General features: G+C 35.7%; 4 protein-coding genes and 1 pseudogene across 4 annotated transcripts; 2 read left to right on the top strand and 3 right to left on the bottom strand.

Annotated features, from left to right (window-relative positions):
- The first annotated feature begins 755 nt into the window (after window positions 1-755).
- LOC137822084 (anthranilate N-methyltransferase-like) lies at window positions 756-6,651 on the top strand (annotated as a pseudogene).
- Window positions 6,652-7,887: 1,236 nt separating this feature from the next.
- On the bottom strand, window positions 7,888-9,975 carry LOC137822083 (protein CURVATURE THYLAKOID 1B, chloroplastic-like). The gene is made up of 6 exons (XM_068626988.1): window positions 9,623-9,975; window positions 9,090-9,214; window positions 8,912-8,998; window positions 8,735-8,797; window positions 8,219-8,256; window positions 7,888-8,121 (listed from the first exon to the last, which is right to left on the bottom strand). Exons 1-6 carry the CDS (start codon window positions 9,789-9,791, stop codon window positions 8,064-8,066), a joined length of 540 nt encoding a protein of 179 aa, XP_068483089.1. The 5' UTR covers window positions 9,792-9,975; the 3' UTR covers window positions 7,888-8,063.
- A 3,672-nt stretch (window positions 9,976-13,647) lies between these two features.
- Window positions 13,648-14,633, bottom strand: LOC137820926 (NDR1/HIN1-like protein 12). Its single transcript, XM_068625269.1, has one exon. It carries the CDS (start codon window positions 14,492-14,494, stop codon window positions 13,901-13,903), a length of 594 nt encoding a protein of 197 aa, XP_068481370.1. The 5' UTR covers window positions 14,495-14,633; the 3' UTR covers window positions 13,648-13,900.
- Window positions 14,634-16,682: 2,049 nt separating this feature from the next.
- LOC137820922 (two-component response regulator-like APRR9) lies at window positions 16,683-21,309 on the bottom strand. The gene is made up of 8 exons (XM_068625264.1): window positions 20,755-21,309; window positions 20,248-20,409; window positions 20,036-20,166; window positions 19,627-19,737; window positions 19,134-19,245; window positions 18,646-19,048; window positions 17,354-18,122; window positions 16,683-17,159 (listed from the first exon to the last, which is right to left on the bottom strand). The coding sequence occupies exons 1-8, from the start codon at window positions 20,933-20,935 to the stop codon at window positions 17,046-17,048; spliced, it is 1,983 nt and encodes a 660-aa protein (XP_068481365.1). The 5' UTR covers window positions 20,936-21,309; the 3' UTR covers window positions 16,683-17,045.
- A 94-nt stretch (window positions 21,310-21,403) lies between these two features.
- Window positions 21,404-23,426, top strand: LOC137820923 (pentatricopeptide repeat-containing protein At4g01400, mitochondrial-like). The gene has a single exon (XM_068625265.1). It carries the CDS (start codon window positions 21,404-21,406, stop codon window positions 22,778-22,780), a length of 1,377 nt encoding a protein of 458 aa, XP_068481366.1. The 3' UTR covers window positions 22,781-23,426.
- The last annotated feature ends 324 nt before the right edge of the window (window positions 23,427-23,750 follow it).

The raw sequence follows: 23,750 nt of genomic DNA, 5'->3' as shown, positions 1-23,750 counted from the left end.
CCATTACATTCAGAGACACTAAAATAAGTTATTATTAATTTAATAATGATATTTTTTTTATTAAAGTTGCAATGATTTATTTTAAAAAAGGAATGAAAGTCAAAACAAAGTAGATACTAACTAAAATCCTATGATAATTTTTCAATAGTAATAATAAAATTATTTTGTTGAAAGCATAAAAGTCAATTGAAGAATCTAAAAGTTGGACCAATCCAACAATATTCCATTCATTTTGAAGTTCTTCCCCTAAAAGACAGCATAGCGGTCTAATTTGCCTCAAGCGAAAGTGATGTATATTTCCATTTTTCTCTTTCTGTTAACTTCATGGAGAAAAATGATAGCTAGGAACACATATTTCTTGACTTATCTTACAATATTTAGGATGAATAATACTTAAACTAATATTTAAATATATCTCGATTAGATATTTAAGCATTTCATAATACATATGAGTGCAAATTTTACTTTATAAATTTATTTTATAAAGTTGAGTTAGACTTAAATCTATTTTCTAATATAGTCATTTCGAAACTATACTAAAGAGTGTTTGTTGAGTTTATCAGATCACCTACTATCGAACTGTTATCGGATCATTCATCATTCATAATATGTTATCTCATGTAGAAGAAGTTGTTACTCTGGACGTGAAGTGTGTTTCTCTGGACGTGAAGTGTGTTGAAGTTCGGCATCGTTTAAAGATTACAAAATTTCATATATGCAAATCTGAACTTGTGAAAGTGTAGTTGTTAATAATATTTTATTAACTTTTGACTAACAACAAAAATATGTTTTGAGCATGAGTTGAGGTGTATAAAGGTGAATCAACCAGTGAACTAGAAACTGCACTTCAAAGAAATTGATAGAGTGTTGTTGCGTGTTAGGTTTTTGAACTGTCATGGCAGAAACGTTGGAAACAGGTAGAGAAGTTGTGAATGGGAGAGAGGAGCATCATCTTAAACGGGAAGAAGAAGATGAGTTGACGTTTTGCATGGAAAAGATGGTTTCGTTTGTGGTTCCAATGGCTCTGAGGACATTGTTTGAGCTGGGGGTGTTTGATATCTTAGCCAAAAATGGTGGCAAACTCAGTGCAAAAGAGATTGCAGTTGAGATAGGTAGCAACAACCCTGAAGCTCCTGCAATGTTGGATCTGTTGATTTTGGCTTAATCCCAAGTCCCACATCAATGGGTTCATTGTTTGGGAAGGAGGTTTGAGGGTTATAAATTAAACTCTTCTCCTTCACTGTTATATATCCCAATTTGTAATATCTTCTCTCATAATAATAAAAGGGAGTTGTTTTTGCTGTGCTCGGAGATTAGGCTAAACAGGCCGAACTCCGTTAACAATTTTCGGGTGTGTTTTTTTCCTCTTTATCTCTTTTATTATTCCGCTTTATTTATTCAATATTATTTGTCGGGTAGCTCTGTTAGGGTTTTGTTTTAGTGGGAAAATTACCCGTTTTTCCCAACAAGTGGTATCAAGAGCCGAAGGTTCGCCTTGGGTTGTTTGAAATTATTTGTAATATTGAATATTATATTTTGAGTTTGTAATGGCAAATCAAGAAGAAGAAGCGAAGAATGTATCCAGACTGTCGGGCTCCTCGTCATCATGGTCGAGGTTCCCGGTGTCCACTTTGAAATTGGCGGTGGAAATATTTGATGGCACTGGACATTTTGGCATGTGGCAAGGAGAGGTCTTGGACTCTCTTTTTCAGCAGGGTCTTGATATTGCTATTGAAGGAGAGAAACCAAAAGAGGTAGAGGAGAAAGACTGGAGTATCATCAACCGGTTAGCATGCGGAACTATTCGATCCTGCCTGTCCAGAGAGTAGAAGTACGCTGTAAAAAACGAGACTTCTGCACACAAACTGTGGAAGGCATTGGAGGACAAGTTTCTGAAGAAGAGTTGTCAGAACAAGCTCCTGATGAAGAAAAGGTTGCTCCGATTTGACTACCAACAAGGTACTACTATGAATGCACACATCACTATGTTTAATCAATTAGTAGCAGACCTGTTGAATTTAGATGTGAAGTTTGAGGATGAGGATTTGGCTTTGATGTTGTTATCATCTCTTCCTGATGAATTTGAACATTTGGAGACTACGCTCCTTCACGGGAAGGAGAATGTGTCGTTAGATGCTGTTTGTTCTGCTTTATATAGTCATGAATTGAGAAAGCAGGATAAGATGAAAACCAAATCAACGACATCAGAAGAAGCATTGGTGGCAAGAGGCCGTCAGCAAAGCCAAACAAAGGAGAGAAGAGGGATGTCTGAGTCTAAAGGTCGAGCCGTTGCCAAAGATGAGTGTGCTTTCTGTCATGAGAAAGGACACTAGAAGAAAGACTATCCAAAACTGCAGAAGAAAGAAAAGGTTCCGCAAGATGCAAATGTTGCAGAATGCAAAAGTGATGTGGAATCAGATATCTCTTTAATTGTCTCGCTTTCAGCATCATCGTACCCAGATGAGTGGATATTGGATTCAGGTTGTACCTATCATATGTGTCCCATTCGGGATTGGTTCTTTGAATTTCAAGAACTTGATGGCGGGGTTGTTTACATGGGTAATGATAATCCATGTAAGACAGCTGGGATAGGTTCAATCAAGCTGCGGAATCATGATGGATCCACCAGAATTTTGCGGGATGTACGGTACGTGCCAAAGTTGAAGAAGAATCTCATCTCATTGGGGGCTTTAGAATCTAAAGGCCTAGTCGTGACGATGCGAGATGAAATTCTTAAAGCAACTTCAGGAGCACTGGTGATGTTGAAAGGCGTGATGAAGAACAATTTGTATTACTATCAAGGTAGTACAGTGGTGGGGATAGTAGCGGCAGCAACTTCTAGCTCTAAGAAGGATGCTGAGGCAACGAAGTTGTGGCATATGAGGTTGGGACATGCTGGAGAGAAATCCTTGCAAATTCTTACCAAGCAGGGATTGTTGAAAGGTACGAAGGCTTGCAAACTTGAATTTTGTGAGCATTGTGTTCTGGGAAAACAACGAAGAGTGAAGTTTGGCACTGCAATTCACAATACCAAGGGTATTCTGGATTATGTGCATTCAGATGTGTGGGGACCTGCCAAGACTCCGTCAATCGGAGGTAGGCATTATTTTGTCACTTTTGTGGATGATTTTTCCAGGAGAGTTTGGGTGTTTACTATGAAGAACAAAAATGATGTGCTTGAAATTTTCCTTAAGTGGAAAGATGAAGTTGAAAACCAGACAGAAAGGAAGATTAAGGTTCTCCGAACCGACAATGGAGGAGAATACAAGAGTGATCTGTTCCTGAAGGTATGCCAAGATTGTGGCATAGTTCGGCACTTCACTGTTAGAAAAACACCACAGCAGAATGGGGTGTCAGAGCGTGTGAACAAGATACTTGTGGAGAAAGTTCGTTGTATGTTGTCTAATGCTGAGTTAGGCAGAGAGTTTTGGGCTGAGGCTGTGACATACGTTCAACATCTCGTCAATCGTTTGCCATCATCTGCTATAGATGGAAAAACCCCGTTAGAGGTATGGTCTGGAAAACCTGCAACTGATTATGATTCTTTGCATGTTTTTGGTTCTATTGCATATTATCATGTGATTGAATCAAAGTTGGATCCACGGGCAAAGAATGCTCTTTTCATGGGCTTTAGTCCTGGAGTGAAGGGATACCGTTTGTGGTGTCTAGAGGCAAAGAAGACGATTATCAGCAGGGATGTTACCTTTGATGAATCTGCCATGTTAAAGAAGGTAAATCCAGAAGGAGCTGATAGTACTCCACAACAAGTGGAGTGTGTTCGGAAGCAGGTGGAGTTTGAGCAGACAGTGGTGATCCCAACACGAAATACCACAAGTGACTCTCCTATGGAAGAAGAAGAGTCAGATGAGGAAGAGGTTCCTACCCAAGAATCTCAACAGCAATCAACGCCAATTGCAGTTAGAAGACAGAGACGAGATATTCAGAAGCCTGCTCGTTTCATGGATATGGTTGCCTATGCACTTCCAGTTGTTGATGACATTCCATCCACTTACCCAGAAGCCATTCTGAGTTCAGAGAGTGGTAATTGGGCAGGTGCGATGGAAGAGGAGATACAGTCTTTGAAGAAGAACAAGACGTGGAAGTTGGCACAATTACCAAAAGGTAAGAAGGCAATTGGGTGCAAATGGGTATTTGCAAAGAAAGAAGAATTTTCTAATAAAGAAGATGTTCGCTACAAGGCAAGGTGGTTACAAGGGCCAAGTTTGAACATTGTTTAGACTTGGTTAATATTTTGCACATTTGAAGTTGGCGCCCGGAGGCGCAAATTTGAAGCACTGTAAAGTTTGTTTTTGTTATGTTTTGAGAAGATTTGTTTTAGGTGGGACTTGAAATTAAGCCAAGGTGGAGATTTGTTGATTTTGGCTTAATCCCAAGTTCCACATCGATGGGTTCATTGTTTGGGAAGGAGGTTTGATGGTTATAAATTAAACTCTTCTCCTTCACTGTTATATATCCCAATTTGTAATATCTTCTCTCATAATAATAAAAGGGAGTTGTTTTTGCTGTGCTCAGAGATTAGGCTAAACAGGCTGAACTCCGTTAACAATTTTCGGGTGTGTTTTTTTCCTCTTTATCTCTTTTATTATTCCGCTTTATTTATTCAATATTAATTGTCGGGTAGCTCTGTTAGGGTTTTGTTTTAGTGGGAAAATTACCCGTTTTTCCCAACAGGATCGTCTTCTTACCCTTTTGGTTACTCATTCTCTGTTATCATGCTCCATCACTCAACAAGAACCACACCCTCAGAGGTTCTACACCCTCTCCCCTGCTTCCAGATATTTTGTTACTGATCCTCAAGGTGCATCATTGGGATCCTCCATCAAATTGCTTCTCGACCAGATCTTCTACAAAAGCTGGTTACTTTTTCTTACCCCTCTTCACTGAAACATAAATCTTTGCTTAATTCTCTGTTGTTTTTCGTTTTGTTTTGAGGCAATGAATTATTGAGTGATGGGGTTTTGATTCAGGGGTGAACTGAAAGGATCAATCCTAGAAGGGGGTGTAGCATTCGACAGGGCTCATGGCATGAATGCCTTCGAATATCCACGTGTGGATCCCAGGTTTAATGAGGTTTTCAACAACGGTATGACAGGCCTCACCACTGTAATTACGAAGAGGATTCTTGAGTTATACAATGGTTTTGAGCATGTCACTAGGCTGGTTGATGTTGGTGGAGGTCATGGGGTCAACCTCAAATTGATCACATCCAAATACCCTCACATTCAAGCTATAAATTTTGACTTGCCTCATGTAGTGGAAAATGCCCCCCTCCTTTCAGGTATTATCTATGATTATTTATTATGATGAATTATGAACTATAAGGTTCGAACATTCCTCTTAAATAATATATCCGTGTCGGACACATATATTGAACACTGGCACACAATACTTGTAGGACACGTAACCAGCCATGAAGAATGTATTTTTGTTTCAAAAGAAACTGAAACATACTTGTGCACATAAATTTTTATTGTCAATTTATATAATTTTATAATCATATAATACATAGATTCGTGTCTTTGTGTTTTACAATTTAGAAATTATACGTATTTTTGTGTCTATATCGTGTCGTATCAGTGTTTGTATCTGTGTTACTTTCTGACAAACAAATAATAAACTCAGAGTTATTTTGGTCCTGCAGGTGTAGAGCATGTGGGAGGAGACATGTTTGAAAGCGTTCCTTCAGGAGATGCCATTTTTATGAAGGTGGGTTTGCTTATTAAGCTTTTTCAACCAAAGTTATATATATGCATCTAAATATTGTAGCAGAATGTAATATTTAAAAAGTAATTTTTATGTTTAACTATTGCCTGGACATAGATAACGGTTTGGTGATCCTATTCGACTAGAGATTAAGACATTTCATAATATATATGTGGGTGTAAACCCCATCTTATAAGTCAGTTTTATGATATTGAGTTATGCTTAAAGTCTATTTCTTAATATGATATCAAAACATAACTAACTATTGTTTGTTGGACTTATCAAACTATCTACTATCGAACCAACCGTTATCAGACCACCATAATATATAGTTTCGTATTATATAAGTGGGTGCAAATCTCACCTTATAAACAGGTTTTATAAGGTTGAATTAGATTTAAAATTCACTTCTTAATCTTATAATAGTATGTTTATCACACGATTAATTGACATCATAACCATGGTGGATAAAAAATTTCAGTGGGTACTTCATGATTGGAGTGATGAACAGTGCGTGAAGCTCTTGAAGAACTGCTACAAAGGGATTCCTGATGATGGAAAGGTTATTGTGGTGGACTCAATTGTGTCAACGGTGGCTGAGACAAGTCTTGCTGCTAAGAGTGCTTTGGGATATGACCTCATAATGATGACTCAAAACCCAGGAGGGAAAGAAAGAACACGTCAAGAAATCATAGAATTGGCAGAAGCATCTGGGTTTAGTGGGGTCAGATTCATATGCTGTGTATGTGGCAACTGGGTTATGGAGTTCTACAAGTAATGAATATTATGCAGAATGTGATTTTGGGGAGTGAAATTCTGCAGCAGAACATGGGAAACTAGATGCTTAAGACGATTTCCATGAATAATATGTTATCATAAAGGTTCTCTTGATTTTTCTTTTCAATGAAGAGGACATGTTGGAACTTCTATTTGGTATATAACTGTTGTTTCCTCTTATTAAAACTCACAGGAAAAAAAAATAGAAATGCAGGTAAAAAATACACAAAAGCAACCCCTTCTAAATTTTTAATAAATTAAATTAAATTTCACAATTTAAGGGTGAAGAAATTTATTTTTTACAACATTTGATTTTATTTTTATTTTTTACAATGCATAAAAGTAACATTGGTACTACTATTTACCAATTTTATTTCAAAGTTCATGCAAAAAAATATAAAAATAGAAGAAAGTCATACAAATTACTAATAATATACTTTTCTAATAATTAAATGAGTTTTTAATTTAAAAAAATCTTATAAAACCGACTCATGAGATGAGTTTTGCATCCACTTATGTACAATAAATTGCCCTCATGTCGATGTGGGATCTCCAACAATAAATTTATCTATTAAAAACTAGGAATACTCATATTCAACTTAAAATAGAGACATACAATGCATATATAACATAAAGAATCACATAATATGTCAAGATTTATGTTTTAATTTTTTTTTTAGTTATGATTAACTATTATTATTGTTTTCATTTTACTTAACTTTCACAAAAAAGAATCACATCAAATATGTAACCTTTTGGTTTGAGGGTGAACTTCCTTTCATGAAAATGGTTTTGTAGCAAGATATATCTAATAGTAAAAAGACCATACTTATGCATTTTGGAAAGCATTGTAGATTTCTTTTTCCACAAATTGTTTAGAAACATTTTTTTGCTTTTAAATAAGGTGGTCAAGTTATGTTGTTAATTAGGTCAACTTATACATATAAACAAGATTTATATATTTTAACATGTAGAAGTTCTAAAATGGGTTTGACCTTGTGTATTAGCTTAAAAAGTTGCCAAAACTCACTTAAGTTTAATTGGATTTTTTTTTATCTAATATGTTATTTAAAATAATAATAATATTTTTTTGAAAATAATGAAAGTATTAAAAATATTTCCAATAATTCCCTTTATGGTCTTATATATGTGCTCCCTTTGCTTCAACTTTTGAAGTGACTAATATTATTATTGTGTTGATGCTCTGTTTTACATGTTATTTTAGCAAGATCCTAACTAAGCTCTGGCAGAAAATGAAATGGACTAAATGATAAGGTATCCTTCAAATTCAAGGATTCAGTTTCCATGCATTAACTAAAAATGTTAACCTTGAAATTCAGAAAGGGATATAAACACACACACATATATATATATATATATATATATATATATATATATATATATATATATATAACTGAAGAAATGTATATCTTCTTGAATATATTAAAAAGATTACACTTATTTGGAGGCTAGATTACATTACATGGGATGAAGTATGTTGGTCAGAAGCTTACTGGGACAAAATAAAGCACAGCTGCAACTTCAACAAAATGCTCACTGCTTTAGCTGCTCCCAAGTATTTCGCTATATGTTTCTTTTACCTTTCTTAGAAAATTTTCCCTGTCACAGTAACCAAATTATGGAAATAAAACATTGATCATCAAGTTATAATTCATGCAACCAAATTATAGTAAGTTATCAGCAGAATTTGCTCTACCTGTCTGGCTTGAAAACTAGGTTCTTGTAAGCAAACCACTGCAGAGAAAGATAAATTGAAGATGAACTACTATTGATGATATCATTTTGAATTAAAAGCTTATTGATGATATCATTTTGAATTAAAAGTTGATTTGATGGTATCAAGAAGTGGACTTTAAATCTAACTCAATCTCATAAAATTGGGTTATGAGGTGAGGTTTGCATCCACTATAAAGAATGAAATGTTCCAATCTCTAGTCGATGTGGAATCTCCAACACACCCTCCTCACATCGAGAGTGACAGCTCGTATGCGTGGGACAACATATTATGGGTGGTCTGATAACGGTCTAATAAACCCAACAAACACTTGTTAGGATAAATTCGAAAATGACTCTGATACTATTAAGAGTGGACTTTAAGTCTAACTCAACCTCATGAAACCAGTTATGTTATGAGGTGAGATTTACACTCACTATAAAAAATGAAATGTCTCAATCTCTAGTGAATGTAGCGATATCCAACAAATGGACTTACCCCAGTGTAGCCAATGCCTACTACCTCAAGAACTCCAGGAATCAAAGGAAGCCTATCAATTGCCTGTTACAAGTGATAATCATATCATTGCTTAGGTTACAACAACTTAATAATTTACCTCAGAAACCACTTGATGATGATGTATTTGATGGAAATTCTGTATTAAAAGAAACCTACTGAGATCATTCCAGCTGAGCCCCACAATGCAACAACACCAGCCACTGCCAATGAACTCACTGCATATTTATCTTCAACTTTCTCCCACTAGCCAACATTAATGAGTCAAATCAGAAACACAATAGCAAGGTCACATATATCATCACCCTTTTATCAGATAATTTGAGATGATCCTTACAGCTTCTTGAATAGTCTTCACAATCTCTGGCGTCTCAGCAATAGCAGGCTCTGTTGTGGCAACTTCTGCTGCTGGGGCCTCTCTTGTGGTAGCCATTCCCATAACATTTCGAGCAATCTTGCGGCCTGAAAGAATCAAACTTGAAAAGTTAGTACCACTGAAGAAGCAAGGCTAGAAATATCCATGATTCACAAACTGATGGGCATGACACATTCATGCAGAAATTAATCTTCACAACTCATACTGAAATTATAAGACATTAAGGTGTTTGAAAAATGTTAATTTGACAACTGCATACTGAAAGATTAAAGTTTATAACTCTGATTTGATCAAAACAATTTTAAAATTGTTTCAAGTAAAAATTATTTCTCTTTTCAATTATAATCTGATACAGAAACTTGAATGTGATAACACTTATGTAAGTGTCGTATTATATAACTAATTGTGATGATTTTTAATAACCGTCATACTAAAACTGTCACTAAATATAAGTTTTCTTTTTAGTGAAAGCTTTTTTTAGGTAATTCACTTACAGAAAGCAGCAGTCTTGGAAGGACGAGTGTGAGAGTGCAGGGGTGGTGGGGGAAGAGTGGGAAGAGTAACACATTGTGGGGAAGAAGCTGGTGATTGCCTTGGAGGCTTGGCATCAACAAGGGTGGAGGAAGAGGATATAGAGAGGGTGGGGGAGGAGGTTGAGGCCATTGTTATTGTTCTGCAACTCCTACTTTTAGTGTCCTATGAAGATTCTGAGGCTAACAGGGAAAGAATATAGATTATGTTGTTGAGATATTTATTTGGTGTGTTTGTAATTTTGCTGGAAGTTCTTCTGCCACAGTTTGAAGTGCTGAACCACTCATTTCTCTTCATTATGGATAGTGTGTGTGATGACATGGATGCTAAGATAGGGCTTTTATGGTTTTTCCTTGGATACAATGTGCTTGCACTTCCTCCAAGCCTCAAATCATGCAAAAATATCTTTCTTCTAAAATGCTTTTTTTCATCAACTCTTTTCTGGCTCAAAATACACCTTCACAAAATATCCAGCAAGCAATGTACTGTCAATCTGTAATGGGAAATAAAGATTTCCCCAATCATAATTGGTAAAGTTTGGTGGCTAAAGGATAAAAGAAAAAAAATGAGGCAAATTCTTTCTACACCCAACATTTTTTAACCTTCACCCAACAGAATTTTCAAATTCCAAAAATACCCTTTATTCCAGAAATGAAAATCCGAAATAGAAAATAATACATTCTGGACAAAATAGATCTGGAAGAGCTTTTTGTATTCTGGAAACAAAAATCAAAAGTCCATTCCAGATAAGAAAATCTGTAATACAAAAAATAATACATTAAAGGTATTTTTGTCTTTTCTAATGGAATTGAGTTCGGTAATATGGTGCAGGAAACAATTGCTAAAAGGCAGTTTCTTCCTGCACCTCTATATTTTTCTTCCTACATCCCCACAATTTTGTAAATTCTGAAACTGACTCCCACAATTTTGGGATCTGGGAGTGTGCTGCGGATTCATCAATCTGAAAGTGAATCATGTTGCATTCCGGATGAGGGGGTCTTCTGGAAGCAAAGTTTGCATAAATTATTGATTTCTGGATTGCAAAATCTGGAAGCCTAATTTCTATTATGGATTGGTGGATCTAGAATGATTTTTTTTTCAATTATGGATTTCTGAATCCAGAATGCATATTTTGAATTACGGATTGACGGATCCGGAATGATTTTTTCAATTATGGATGTTTTGCATTTTTTTTATTTTGGATTAACATTATCATTCATGTACTACCGGAAGCATCAATCCAGAAGATTACCGGATGCGCCAATCCAAAAATTTACCGGAAACGTCAATCCGAAAATTTACCGTATTTCATAATCCAGAATAAAAAAAAATGTACAATTTATAGAGCGACACTTTTGTCTTTGCGCAAGTGGGGGTGCAGGAAGAAAAATGTACTGCCTTGCCAAAAATGGATAATGGCCCAAGGATTGGACTGGAGTCTATGGACCCAAAGAGAAGGAGAATGGCCATTGGGTTCTGCACCCCCAGTTTGAAGCTGCAACCCCATGAGGGTAGTCAAATATAATAAAAAATGTCCCTAGTTCAGATTTATAAAACAACCTTATTTTAGATTGAGTGATAATCATAGTATATTTTGAAGTTTTGTACACATTCCAAAATTACGAAAATGTATTAATTCTTAAATGTATATTTCGAGATTTAAAAATACATACATTCTAAGAATATATTTGAGAATGTGAATTCTAAAAATTATTTTAGAATATCCATTTTAAAAATAGATCATGGAATGTGTAATTTGAAATATATTAATATATCATGAAAGGTGTACAAATATATTTTTGGATATAAAAATATATTTTGATATCTATTTCCAAATCTTAAAATGCATTATAATTTTTTAAAGATAAAATTGAAAATTTAATTTTATGTGGGGGTGAATAAATAAGGTTGGAGAATTAGGATATATTAAGCCTACACTGGATGCTTCTTTGTGCGCACAAGTATTTAACTGTCCTATGTATATACAAAAGTGGACTGTTTCTTCACCTCCATATATGTTCTTCTGCCACCTCATATAAAATGTGAAAATATCTTTTTATTCTTCTTGTGCCACCCTCATAAAGTAGCTTCCAAATTATATAATCGAGACACGCATTTGAAAAAAGACTTTTGAATTATATAATTCGAAAGCTAAAAAAGACTTATAAGTTATATAGTCCAAAAATTAATAATACATTTGAAAAAAATTTCTCAATTATGTAATCTGGAAACTAAATGCGAATTTGAAAAAAAGACTTTTAAATTACATAATCTGAAATATTACAAAGGGATATTTTTAGAAATACGAAAATTTATGGAAGTGAGAAAAGAATATATGGACTTGCAGGAAAAAAAAAAAGTCACAAAATGATATGGTAAGATAGGTGGTGAATCAATTAAGGGGATTAGAACATATATACAACTCAAGGGTTCTACTCTGTTCAATTAATAAATGACTTTAATCGTGCAATATCTGTAATTTAAACAAGAAAAAAAGTGTTTTTAGTTAGTTATATTTTCATTTAAATTATTTTAATTCTTATATATATAATAATGAATTTAATTCTTAAAAAAAAAAAAATGAACTTTACAAATTTCTCTCATAACTTGGCAGGGAAGAAACAAACAACTAATATAGTGGAAACATATCACATAATTTTATTTTAATTATTAAAATGTCTTTGAATTTTTATAAAATGTAAGGTAGCATGTTAAATGGAATGTGATTAACTTTTTACCAAAATTTCAAGTTTTCAATTGAGGTAAATGATTTTATTAAGTAAAAGTGACTAAAAAGACGTGTATTTTAAAAATTAAAATGTATTCCGTGTATATAAATTAAAGTACAGAAGTTTTGTTGCACACCTATTTTATTTATACATATTTTATCGTTTAACTTTCAAAATGTCACATATTTTATTATCTTATTGGTTGAATAATAATGTAGAACTTCAAAACAACATAGATAATTGATAGGGAAGAAAATTGAATCTAACACTTTCCTACTTAACTTTTAAATTTGATTCTAACATCCAACTTTTTTAAAATTTTGCAGGAAGAACACTTTGCTACAATATGGAAGATTATGAACAAAACATTATAATGTTTTTGTTTTTTTCACTTTTGGACACTTGCATTAAAAAGTGATTATTCCTTTACCTATTTAGTTCTGGTTCTTCTCCACTATGCACTAATCAATCACATAAAAGGGAATCGGATTCACAACAAACTTCACTCTCAAAATCAAACTCCAACAGAGGAAGCTTCATAGATGCTATGCCCACCATTGAAATTTATACCATTGTTCATTTATCTGTTATCCTTTTATTAATTTTAGATTATATTAATTATTATATTTTTAACTATACCATTGTTGATTTTATTTAAGATTATCAATTGACCTTATTATGAAAAGATAAGTCATTAGCAAGCATCACATAATCACCAATACAAAAGTAAAATTTCAACTTTTTGAAAGATAATTTTTTTTTAAAATACTACAATAAAAACTTATTAATTTAAGAAACATTAAAAGCTTGTCTAAATCGAATAAAAATATTACTTATATTCCTTAATTTGTATATCATTTGAAGTATGTAAATAGAATAACCAAAAATAATAATAATAATAATAATATGTTTATGAGATATTTGATCATCTCACACAATGCACTGATTCCAATATCTAAAACACCACTTCTCACTTGTCTATGGTAGCAGATGCAAAAGCCTGCTATGAAAATTAACTTCTCAATTATATCCCAATTATATCCCAAATCTCCCACGACTAGAAATTCTTCGACATCGCAAAATCGATTTTATAAAGTTGAATTAAATTAAACGATTTTATATAGTTAAATTAGACTTAAATTATTAATTTTTATGAAGTTAAATTAGACTTGAAATAACACTTTACAAAATGTCTTACTTTGCTGCACCAAGTGCCATAACCATTGCAACACAATTGAAAAAACTCCAGTCACAAACAATTTGAGGACTAAGAGAAGAAACACACATGCCTTCTCATTCTGGTTCCTCTAAATTAATATACAATACCACATAAACCTTGTACACTGCAACTTGAAAATTCTTTCATTTTTACCTTTTCTAACACACTGAAGTTGAAAAAAAAAACTAACTCTTATATATGAATTTTCTGGTTTTGAGGGGAACAAAAAGAAAGAGTTGCAATTATTACACTGAATCGATGACAGAAAAAGAAAAGGTAGGTTGAAGAAGACATCATACATCGACATCGCAGGGTGAAACTCCGAGGAGAGGAACTGGACCCACCAACCCTTTCTTCAAACCCATCAACACATCGCACTTCACATACAGTCCATAATGAGCAGTTTTGATGGCACCAGCCTTCCACCGAACCCTGCCCTGAAATATCAGCCTCAGACCCACCACCCCATAAGCCTCGTCCACCACCAATCCGTTTGAAACCTCAACCGACACCGGCACCGTCGTCCCTCCGATCACCGGAGACACCGACACAGCGGTGTGTTTGCCCTGGTGCAGCGGCGGCAGCAGGACCTGCGGCGTTATGGCCTGGTTCCTGTAGGAGACGAAGGCGGAGAACCTGTCGTAGTAAATGGAGACACGCCTGTTGGGGTTCTTTATGAGGACGGAAAATTGCATGGTGGTCGACATGAGCGGTGGGGTGGTGGCGTTGAGGCCGTAGATGGCGGCTCCGATCACCGTGAAGCGGGGCTTGTGAGGACGGTAGACAAGCCAGAGCACAAGAAGAGTGACACCCGCTAAGAGGAGGAAGATGGTGATGCCTGTGCATGCTGCACGTCTCGGATCATTCGAGTTTTTGTCCTTCGACATTTTCCCTGTGTTGCAGTGTGTGACTTTGGAGTTTGGTAGTGAAGAAGAGAAAAAAGACAGAGAAATAAGAGGTCAATAGAGGAGAAGAATCTAAGAGGAAACTGTTGCATGCTTTTACTTCACATTTTTTCATATATAAACGTGTCTATGTCTGTGTCTCATTTTTATTTATTTTTTGCAACTCTCACTCTTTCTACACTTGAATCAAGTTCTGTAAATCATTATCCAAAAATTGCTTATTTTTAACTACCTCTCACCAAAAGAAAGATGCTGTAGTAATGTAATGGATCACAGAAGTCACAAAGGAGAGTTGGAATTGGTCACTTGGTATTGGAGTGCTTTTACATCTCTTTCAGTCCAATTTTTCTTCTTCTTTACTTGTTATGCCTTTCACTTTTCTTTGCCTATCTCTTGCTAAGAATATAACTCAGTGAGTGTACATTATGATTCTGATTAGTCATCACTTCTTTTGCTGGCAATGTCTTTTACTTCCCCTCACCCAAACTCCTAACTCTTTATATGCATTTTTCTCCCTCATTTCACTTCTTCTGGTTACACTTGTCTTTTTCTGTCATGGGAAGATGAATGAATTAACAATGAGAATACACAAAAATAATAATAGAAAGAGTTTGCACTGGAATTTATATTAGGTTTGGAATTATAAAAAGTGGGAAGCAAATAAAATTCATGGAAATAATTTCTTTTTTTGCTGTGAGACCTCCAAAACTTTAATATTGTTGTCATTAAGGAATAAATTTCAATGTTATGTTTGGTGTCCTAGAAATGGAGAGGAGAGAGTAGATATAAGATGGAGTTGGGGAATATAAGAAGTTTTTTGGTAGAAATTAGTTAGTAAAAAAATAGTAAGCCTGTAGATCTTAATTTTATTTACTTTCACATCACAGTGATGAAAGGTAATGACAGCATGTGATTAAACAGTGATATTTATATTAAGGAAGTCTAATTCAGTTGATTTAGCAGAATGAATGAATTGTTGTAGATTTTCTAATTGAATAAAAAGAAAAGTGTGCTACTCTTGTTTTTTATAATGGATTAAAAGGATTTAATACTATAATATACACTTTTATCAGCAAAATAGTATTTTTAATCATAGTATACCTCTTTTTTCTATCCAAACCAAACAAATTTATAAAATATCTTTTAAATTTTCATTCTATTTTTCTCAACCTAAATAGCACACAATTCCACATTATTTTCTAATAGAATACAGCAAGTACTGTAAACCCTATGTTTAATTAAATCAAGTGCCTCATTTAATTTCTTCATAGGTAAGCTACACAATTAACTCTCATGCTGCTTATATCATATATATCAGTATATACCAATAGTCAAACGTATGATAAAAATAAATGTGGAACCAACAAAGTTCACCGCCTTCATTTTCTTAATTTAGCATGGGGTCAGGTAGTGGTGCTTTTGGTTTTTGTTCAGAAAAATAAATGAAGAACCAAAAGAGAACAAAAGCAGAGGAGGGGAGAACCGAAAGGAATAGCTAAAGGAGATGTGGCTCAATTTGACTCCTTTCACCGACATATGGATAAACTTAGACTTAAAAAATGAACAGTGTGTGCATGCAATGAACTATGTGTTTTCTCTTCAGTTATACACACGTTCGGTTCCGTTTGGACCATGCTTCGCAAGATCATACACCAAACTCAGCATGATGTGATGTGTTTCCCACAACTGCTATGCAAGTCGCATACAATTTATACACATCACACATGTTAACACTGTTTATGATTTCAATGCCCTAATTAAGACTTTCAAAACTGATTTATCCAAATTATAAGATCACATTAAAATCTATCTTAACTATAGTTAAAAAATTGCTTACTATATTTTTTATCTAGGCATGAAGTCTAATAGTATTACACATTAAAATTTCGGATTAATTAAAAACATAAGAATAGAATCTGAACAAATAATATATTAGTAGGAATTAGGAAAAGAAAAGTCAGTTTGGAGTTGGTATTAGGTTCGACCCATAAAATATTAGGAAAAGAAAAGTGAAATACATGAACAATGGGGTCCAAGTGCTTTTACAAATCATAAGGGGACTTGGGAGGAGGAGTCTTCAGTGATTGCAGGAATTTCAAAATGTACCTACGTTGACTGGATTTGGTTGATTGAGCAACCAAGACTATAGTATTCTTAAAGGGGGCTCAAATGATCAATGGAAAGATTAAAGAAAGATTGTTTTCATTTGATAACAAACCATAGATGCTTGCCAGGATAGAAGCTATTTCAACCCTTATAGCATACTACTGCCTATATAACTATAACCCTGTACTAGCTTTCAATCCAGAAACATATACACGAGGTAAAATCAAAATTTCAAATCAATTCTACATTCTAAGAGACAACCAATATGACAAGTCATAAGAAAATACTAACAACGCTAAAAGGAAACATATTTTACCAGACACACTATACCTATAGTTAATCCTTGTCGAGAGAGGCAAATCAGCTTTGGAAGTTAAATTTTAATTCAGCGATTAAGGTAATTTCAAGAAGCCATAATAAAAAAATTTCAGGAATCACCACCCAGGTCTGATACTGGATGATCACTGTGTACTTGGCGAACAAATTGCCCTTTCACCCGAGGGCGCTGCTCTGCCAATCTCTTCCGGCTTTGATATCGGACCTGAGCAAGAAATTTCAACAATAAGCAGCTGCGTTAGACAAGAAAGCAATCACAATTTAAGTTTCAAATCCTAAAGTCTGATAATTTTAGAAATACATGGCAGCAAGCAATTGCATGAGGCCCCGATAATTCCTTTACCATAAATATTTCAAGAGTAGCTCTTTTCAGAAGCAGTAATAGCACGGCAGCAATACCTTTTTCTCGTAGCATCTGTCTTTCCGCTTAAGTCGAAACTTTGTTAGAGCTGCTTCTCGTTGGCTGGTGCGATGAGAATCTGTCCCTATGAATCCATCATAACCGAGGTGACCAATATCAAAGAAACTTTCATTGTTGTCCTTGGCTACCTTAGCCGAAGTAGCATTTCCTTCACTTCTACAGCCTATGCTTCTGTACACGCCACTACAATTATGATTTGTTGTATCATGGTAAAGAGCAGTATCAGCACTCTGACTAGCAGTCGGAGAGTCCTGTGTCTCAAAATCCAAATGGCTTTGGTCATTTACATTTTGATCAGAAGCATGGGTTGCATCGTCAGACCAGTGATGATGTTTTGAGTTGGGAGATTGATGATTAGACTGGGAGGAAGTACTTGAGGGAAAGGGAGAGCTCTCTTTCTGGAACACTGATTTTGGAGTCCATATGGGATGGACAACTGATTGAGAATAAAGCATAGAAGGGAAGACATTTCCATTTCCAGTAGACTTGTGATCATAAGTCACCCCTGTAGCAGGAAAGAATCTAAGTTGACTGTTTGGTAAATTTGGATCAACTTGTTCAGATTGACCAATATCTGAAGTGGTAATTTTCTCCTTAATTTGATTTTCTGCACCATATTGATCAGAAGTTGATGTGTTTTCAGATAACTTATGGGATTTCTGAGAATCATGACTACCGTTTGTTAATTTTGCAGAGATAGTTGATGGTGTTGGACAAAGGGTCTGCAACAACTTACTACCACCATACCTGCAATTTTTTTTTTATCACATCATAAAAAATTCTCTTTATATTTTGAAAGTTCAATAGAAGACATGCTTTGGAAAGCAATAATTGATACTGATTTCTTGACCTACAAAAGTAGTAGGCAAGTGGTCACCCGCCACCTCCCCAAAATTCAGGCTTGGTGGGAAGTATTACTTAAATTGCTGATGACTGAGGATAAAACACAACAATATATTTGGTGTCTATATAGAAGCTTGGACAAATTTACCACCACTTAGTGTTTCGGAAGACCATAAATACATGCTCTTAAAATGGTTTTAGTCCATATCAATTTGCCAGTTGGTAAACTTTTAACTCCATTACCCGGCATGTAGAGTGACATAAGCAAAAATGGGAAAGACTCTAGAAAGTACACGTATAATTATATAAATGAAAGTTAAAATTCATTTTGCTGAATTTGTTATTGTTAGAGCAAAGAAAGGTTCGTACAACTCCTATCTTTAGTACTTGATTACGAATTAAAGTCCAAAACAAGTAGAGAACTAACCTAGAAAAGGCAGAAGCATTTGAATGGTTCAATATTTGCCTTTCCTCAGATACATCTTTGTATGAGCTTCCAGGAAAATATCTTCTTACAGAAAGTTCCAATTGTGTATCAAAGTCAAACTTGGCAATGTTACCACTACTGAAACTACAATTTTCATCAGTGCTCTTTGGAAGTGTCTTGAATGTACCAATCAAGTCAATGGCCCCAGTAGAAGGGCCTTCCAATTCATCAATGCATCCATGAATATCGACATTAATCTCAGGATTGGCTTTGCTCAACTCTATTCTTAGAACTTCATCCTGATTTCCCATTTCACCAAAATCATAGCCTTGACCTAGCCTTAAGCCTGTTGGTTTAAAAGTTTTGTTGCACCCTTCATCTTCTGATATAACTATTGATTTGGCTGCAATACATGCTAACTGTAACTGAGTAACAAAATAAGGGCCAAAGATTTGAACAAAAGTACAAAATAAAGGAAACTTGCACACCTCCAGCTTCGTCATTATGCTCATCTGATTCCCTTTCACATTTTGTAGAGTTTTCATGCTTAACTGTGCCAATATCGCTCAAATTTGAAGAACTCTTCAGCAGTGAAATATCCTGCATATTTTCCATGAATGTACTCTCAGCTTAAAAAAATGGAGGTGTACTAGTTCTCTCTACATAGGAGTTGGCAAAACATGTCGTTTCTATATAAAATCATGAAACCAACCTAACCTATAAAGGAAAATGTCCCAAGTTGGGAGAAGAGTGGCTTCATACATGTAATGGAAAAGGGATTCAATGTTTATGTCTTTGTGTGTTAATCATGCCAAGCAATGAAAGTGTAGATGAAACTTCAGAAATTGAATTAGCAGAATTAAAAATTAATTGTTGTTTCACACCTAACACAGAAATCTGAGAAACTGACATCTGTTGCAGGCATATTGCAGCATGTTGTTATTTCAGTGAGAGTTTAGAGGCCGGGAGAGAAAAACTTACTTGAGCCTCACTTGTTTTCTCGCTGCATTCATTATTTTTTGGTGTCGAAGCCACAGAACCGCTAGAATCATTGCTTGCAGCATGATTTTCTGCAGCAAAACCAAGTTCAATCTGTGACAGTGTTAAACTTTGAGGAGGCCTGCTTATATGTATGGAAAACATGAATTGAAGCAATAAATGGGAAGTAAATAGGGAGGTGATATTTTGACAGCCACCAAGACAACTCAAAATAATAATATTTTAATCATATTTATTTTATTTTTTAACTTCAAATCTTAATATATACTATTATAGTGGGTTAAAAATTGGGTGTATTTTTTTATCAAGGGTGTCAAAGTAGTAAGTTCACACTAATAGACAAAAGAAATATCAAAGAATTGCCAGAATAAAATTGAAGAATATGACGTACAACATGCCATCTCCACACATGCTGCCACAAGTTTCTCAGCTCATTCTTGCGAACAGGTTTTATAAGAAAATCAGCTGCACCTTTTAACATGCATCTGAACGCCATGCTAACTGAATCATGGGAAGACATCACTGCAAAATCATAAGAAGGTGAGAACAAATTTGAGTCCATTAGCCACATCTAACTACTAACAGTACCAAGTCAACTCATACTTATGACGGGAATGTTTTTGCAAGCTTCATGCTCCATGACTAAACTAAGAAGTGAAAATCCAGATATTGATGGCAAATCCACTTCAGTTAATATGAGATCTATGTCAGATGCTTTGTTCTTCAATGTCTCCCATGCCTTTAAGCCATCACAAACTGTGGAAACTGCATGTAAAAATTGCAATTAAGAAGTTCATAAGCATTTTGAGCTTGAGGGAAAATTCCCATTTCAAACACTACCGTGGAAGGAAATACCTTACACAGTGCCCACCACAAAAGTACACATTTGCATGAAATCATTCCCTTTATATTTAATTAAAACAAATAAATAACCATTATTTAGTTCAAGTACGTTGTAAGTGAAACAAACCAGATTGATACCCCCAGTTATTGAAATATCTACTTGAGTTAGTTTGTTCACATTAAACACGTTTAAAGAGGAAACAGAGGTGGTTTGGGTTTTCATTTTCTCACACATAATTTAAACAACATTTTTTTTAAAAAGAAAACCTTTGTAACTGCATTTACGGAGAAGTGCAGCAATGATCTGTCGAGTAGAATCATCAGCTTCCACAAGCAACACTCGAAGCACCATCCGAGGCAGAAAACGTTCCCACCGAACCGTGGAGGCATTGTTGCTCTGTTCCCCCTGCATCTGCATCACACACTTCTCACCCGCCACTTCACCCATTCTCAAGCAATTTGCTTCTGCTGCATTAATCAAAACCCTAATTTGACGCCAGAAAAGTAAGAAGAAGACACCTGATGCTGAATCTTAAATTGGGCAGTGAAAATATCTAAAAAGTCTGCTAAATTGAGTGGAGGCAGAGAGAAAAAGAGACAGAGAATTTCGGAATTTTCAAACCGCCTTCAATACTTTGCTTCACAACCGCGAAAATTCTACAAAATATCTTCTCACGCCATGCCACATACATGCATAGATACATAATCACTCTCAGATCTCAACTTCCTCTGTTTCCCCTTCTGACGTGTCCCATTCTCCACCATTAGTTATTAGACACGTGCCTCATTCATCTTCCGAGAAATGCCACGTCGTCCTCATTTGGGAGGTATTGGTTACCAACACGTGGAATTCTTAGGTATATTCATTCCTGCTTCCGTCAGCCATCAGAAGCAAGAAGAAGAAGAAGAAGAAGAAATGCAGAGAATCTTTGTTCGGTCGAAAACCCTAATCACGGGTGCTTCCAATTGCATCTTCTTCCTTCCATCACCACCCCTTTACCTGCAAAACCCAAAGCAACAACAAGGCTTTCACAGCAACAGTGGGAACACCCCTTTCGGATCACCAACACGAGTTCAGAAGCTGATAGCTTCCCAATCAGACCCTCTTCTGGCCAAAGAAATCTTCGATGTGGCCTCTCGCCAACCTAACTTCCGCCACACTTACTCGACCTATCTCATTCTCATCCTCAAGTTGGGTCGCTCCAAAAACTTCTCTTTCATCGACCATCTCCTCCGCTGCCTCAGATCCGATTCTCAACCCATCACTCCCACCCTCTTCACTTACTTGATCAGAGTCTACGCAGAAGCCGATTTGCCGGAAAAAGCCCTCAAAACCTTCTACAACATTCTCCACTTCGATTGCAAGCCTTTGCCCAAACACCTTAACCGCATTCTTGAGCTCCTCGTTTCCCACCGCAATTACATTCGCCCCGCCTTCCTTCTCTTCAAGGATGCTCACAGGTATGGGGTGGAACCCAACACCAAGTCCTACAACATTCTCATGCGCGCGTTCTGTCTCAATGGGGACATTAGCATTGCCTACTCACTGTTCAACAAAATGTTCAAACGAGATGTTGTGCCGGATATAGAGTCTTACCGGATTTTGATGCAGGCCTTGTGTCGGAAGAGTCAGGTGAATGGTGCTGTTGATCTGTTGGAGGATATGCTCAACAAAGGGTTTGTTCCGGATTCTTTGACTTACACCACTTTATTGAACAGTTTGTGTAGGAAGAAGAAGCTCAGGGAGGCTTACAAGCTTCTCTGTAGGATGAAGGTCAAAGGGTGCAATCCTGATATTGTTCATTATAATACTGTTATATTGGGGTTCTGTAGAGAGGGGCGTGCTCACGATGCCTGCAAGGTTATTGCGGACATGCGGGCCAATGGGTGCTTGCCTAATCTGGTGTCCTATCGTACTTTGGCGAGGGGCTTGTGTGACATGGGAATGCTTGATGAGGCTCGCAAGTATGTCGAGGAGATGCTGTGCAAAGGTTTTTCTCCTCATTTTGCTGTTGTTCACGCCTTGGTGAAGGGGTTTTGTAATGTTGGTAGGGCTGAGGATGCCTGTGGAGTTCTTACTATGTCTCTTGAACATGGGGAAGCTCCTCATGTGGATACTTGGATGGTCTTAATGCCTGTAATATGTGAAGTTGATGATGGTGGGAAAATCAGTGGTGCTTTGGAGGAAGTTCTTAAGATTGAAATAAAAGGGCATACTAGAATTGTGGATGCTGGCATTGGTTTGGAGAACTACTTGATTAAGAAGATACGAGCCAACTCCAGAGTATTCTAAAACTTATGCAGGACTTACAACTTACAGTCATGCTTCTGTCATTCATGTTGGATCTTTGTGGTATGTTTGTTGCTTTCCTACGAGTGTAGCCTGCATAAAAATGCCATTGCCCAAGAATCTGGCTTGCTTTTAACAGATAACCAAGGTTTTCAAGTGACGATGTTGTTTTTTGCATGTCAATCATAATTATGCTACTCGACTGGAAAATAGAGTATAACAGTGGTTAATATGAGGACAGCTGGGATATTATAAATTCGGCTAGTCTTTGGAACTCCAGAAAGGAGGGATGGGTTCTGCTCAAACGAACGCTGGTGACTTTCTGTAATATTCAACAATCAACATAGAAGCCCGAAACGGATCAACATGGATTCACTAGGTTAAGACATTCTTGTTCACTGACTTAGACATTCTTGTCATTTTCATCTCATCCTTTTCAGATAAGTAATCTCCCCACCCAATCATTACAGATTTGAATATGTGTATAGAAGTATACCAAAACAAGAAATTTCCCTGTGTCAGTCAGCACTGATATATTAGACCTTGCCATGAAGTTTGACTCCCATCAATAAGAAAATTTTGTTGTACACATGTGAACTATTTAACATTGCTGGTAGTAATATAGAACACGACAATTTTATATGGTCTCTTCACATTCTTCTTTTTTCTTTAATTTTTCATCTGATAAGTATTACGGCTTCATTTGTACTACTTTTGGTGTTTGGTATTAACATAGAGTTTCATTATGCGACTTGCATTGTTAGCTTCAAAGGCATACGCGTATATACAGAGTGTAAAATGGTTTTTCTTCTGAATAGCCACTTTCCAATTTTGCATTTTCTATTTTGTAAATTAGTTTTGAGACGTAGTTCATGCTTGTTCAGTAAAGAATTTCACTATCGTTGCAGAATAATGTTGCATTTATTTGGATAATAAATTGTTGTTTAAACAATGAAGCTGGCAATGTCCGAAG

The sequence above is a fragment of the Phaseolus vulgaris genome, chromosome 9 (genome assembly GCF_000499845.2).
Source record: "Phaseolus vulgaris cultivar G19833 chromosome 9, P. vulgaris v2.0, whole genome shotgun sequence".
Lineage (NCBI taxonomy): Eukaryota > Viridiplantae > Streptophyta > Magnoliopsida > Fabales > Fabaceae > Phaseolus > Phaseolus vulgaris.
Note: the sequence above shows the minus strand (reverse complement) of the source record. Positions and strands in the feature narration are given on the sequence as shown.

Coding starts and splice junctions, on each gene's coding strand:
- LOC137822083 (XM_068626988.1), bottom strand. CDS start 9,791: ATGGCCTCAACCTCCTCCCCCACCCTCTCTATATCCTCTTCCTCCACC. Junction 8,999..9,089: donor TGAAGACTATTCAAGAAGCT/GTAAGGATCATC, acceptor AATGTTGGCTAG/TGGGAGAAAGTTGAAGATAA. Junction 8,798..8,911: donor GCTCAGCTGGAATGATCTCA/GTAGGTTTCTTT, acceptor CACTTGTAACAG/GCAATTGATAGGCTTCCTTT.
- LOC137820926 (XM_068625269.1), bottom strand. CDS start 14,494: ATGTCGAAGGACAAAAACTCGAATGATCCGAGACGTGCAGCATGCACA.
- LOC137820922 (XM_068625264.1), bottom strand. CDS start 20,935: ATGGGTGAAGTGGCGGGTGAGAAGTGTGTGATGCAGATGCAGGGGGAA. Junction 19,738..20,035: donor ATGTGTGGAGATGGCATGTT/GTACGTCATATT, acceptor ACACTGTCACAG/ATTGAACTTGGTTTTGCTGC. Junction 17,160..17,353: donor ACAGATGCTACGAGAAAAAG/GTATTGCTGCCG, acceptor TTTCTTGCTCAG/GTCCGATATCAAAGCCGGAA.
- LOC137820923 (XM_068625265.1), top strand. CDS start 21,404: ATGCAGAGAATCTTTGTTCGGTCGAAAACCCTAATCACGGGTGCTTCC.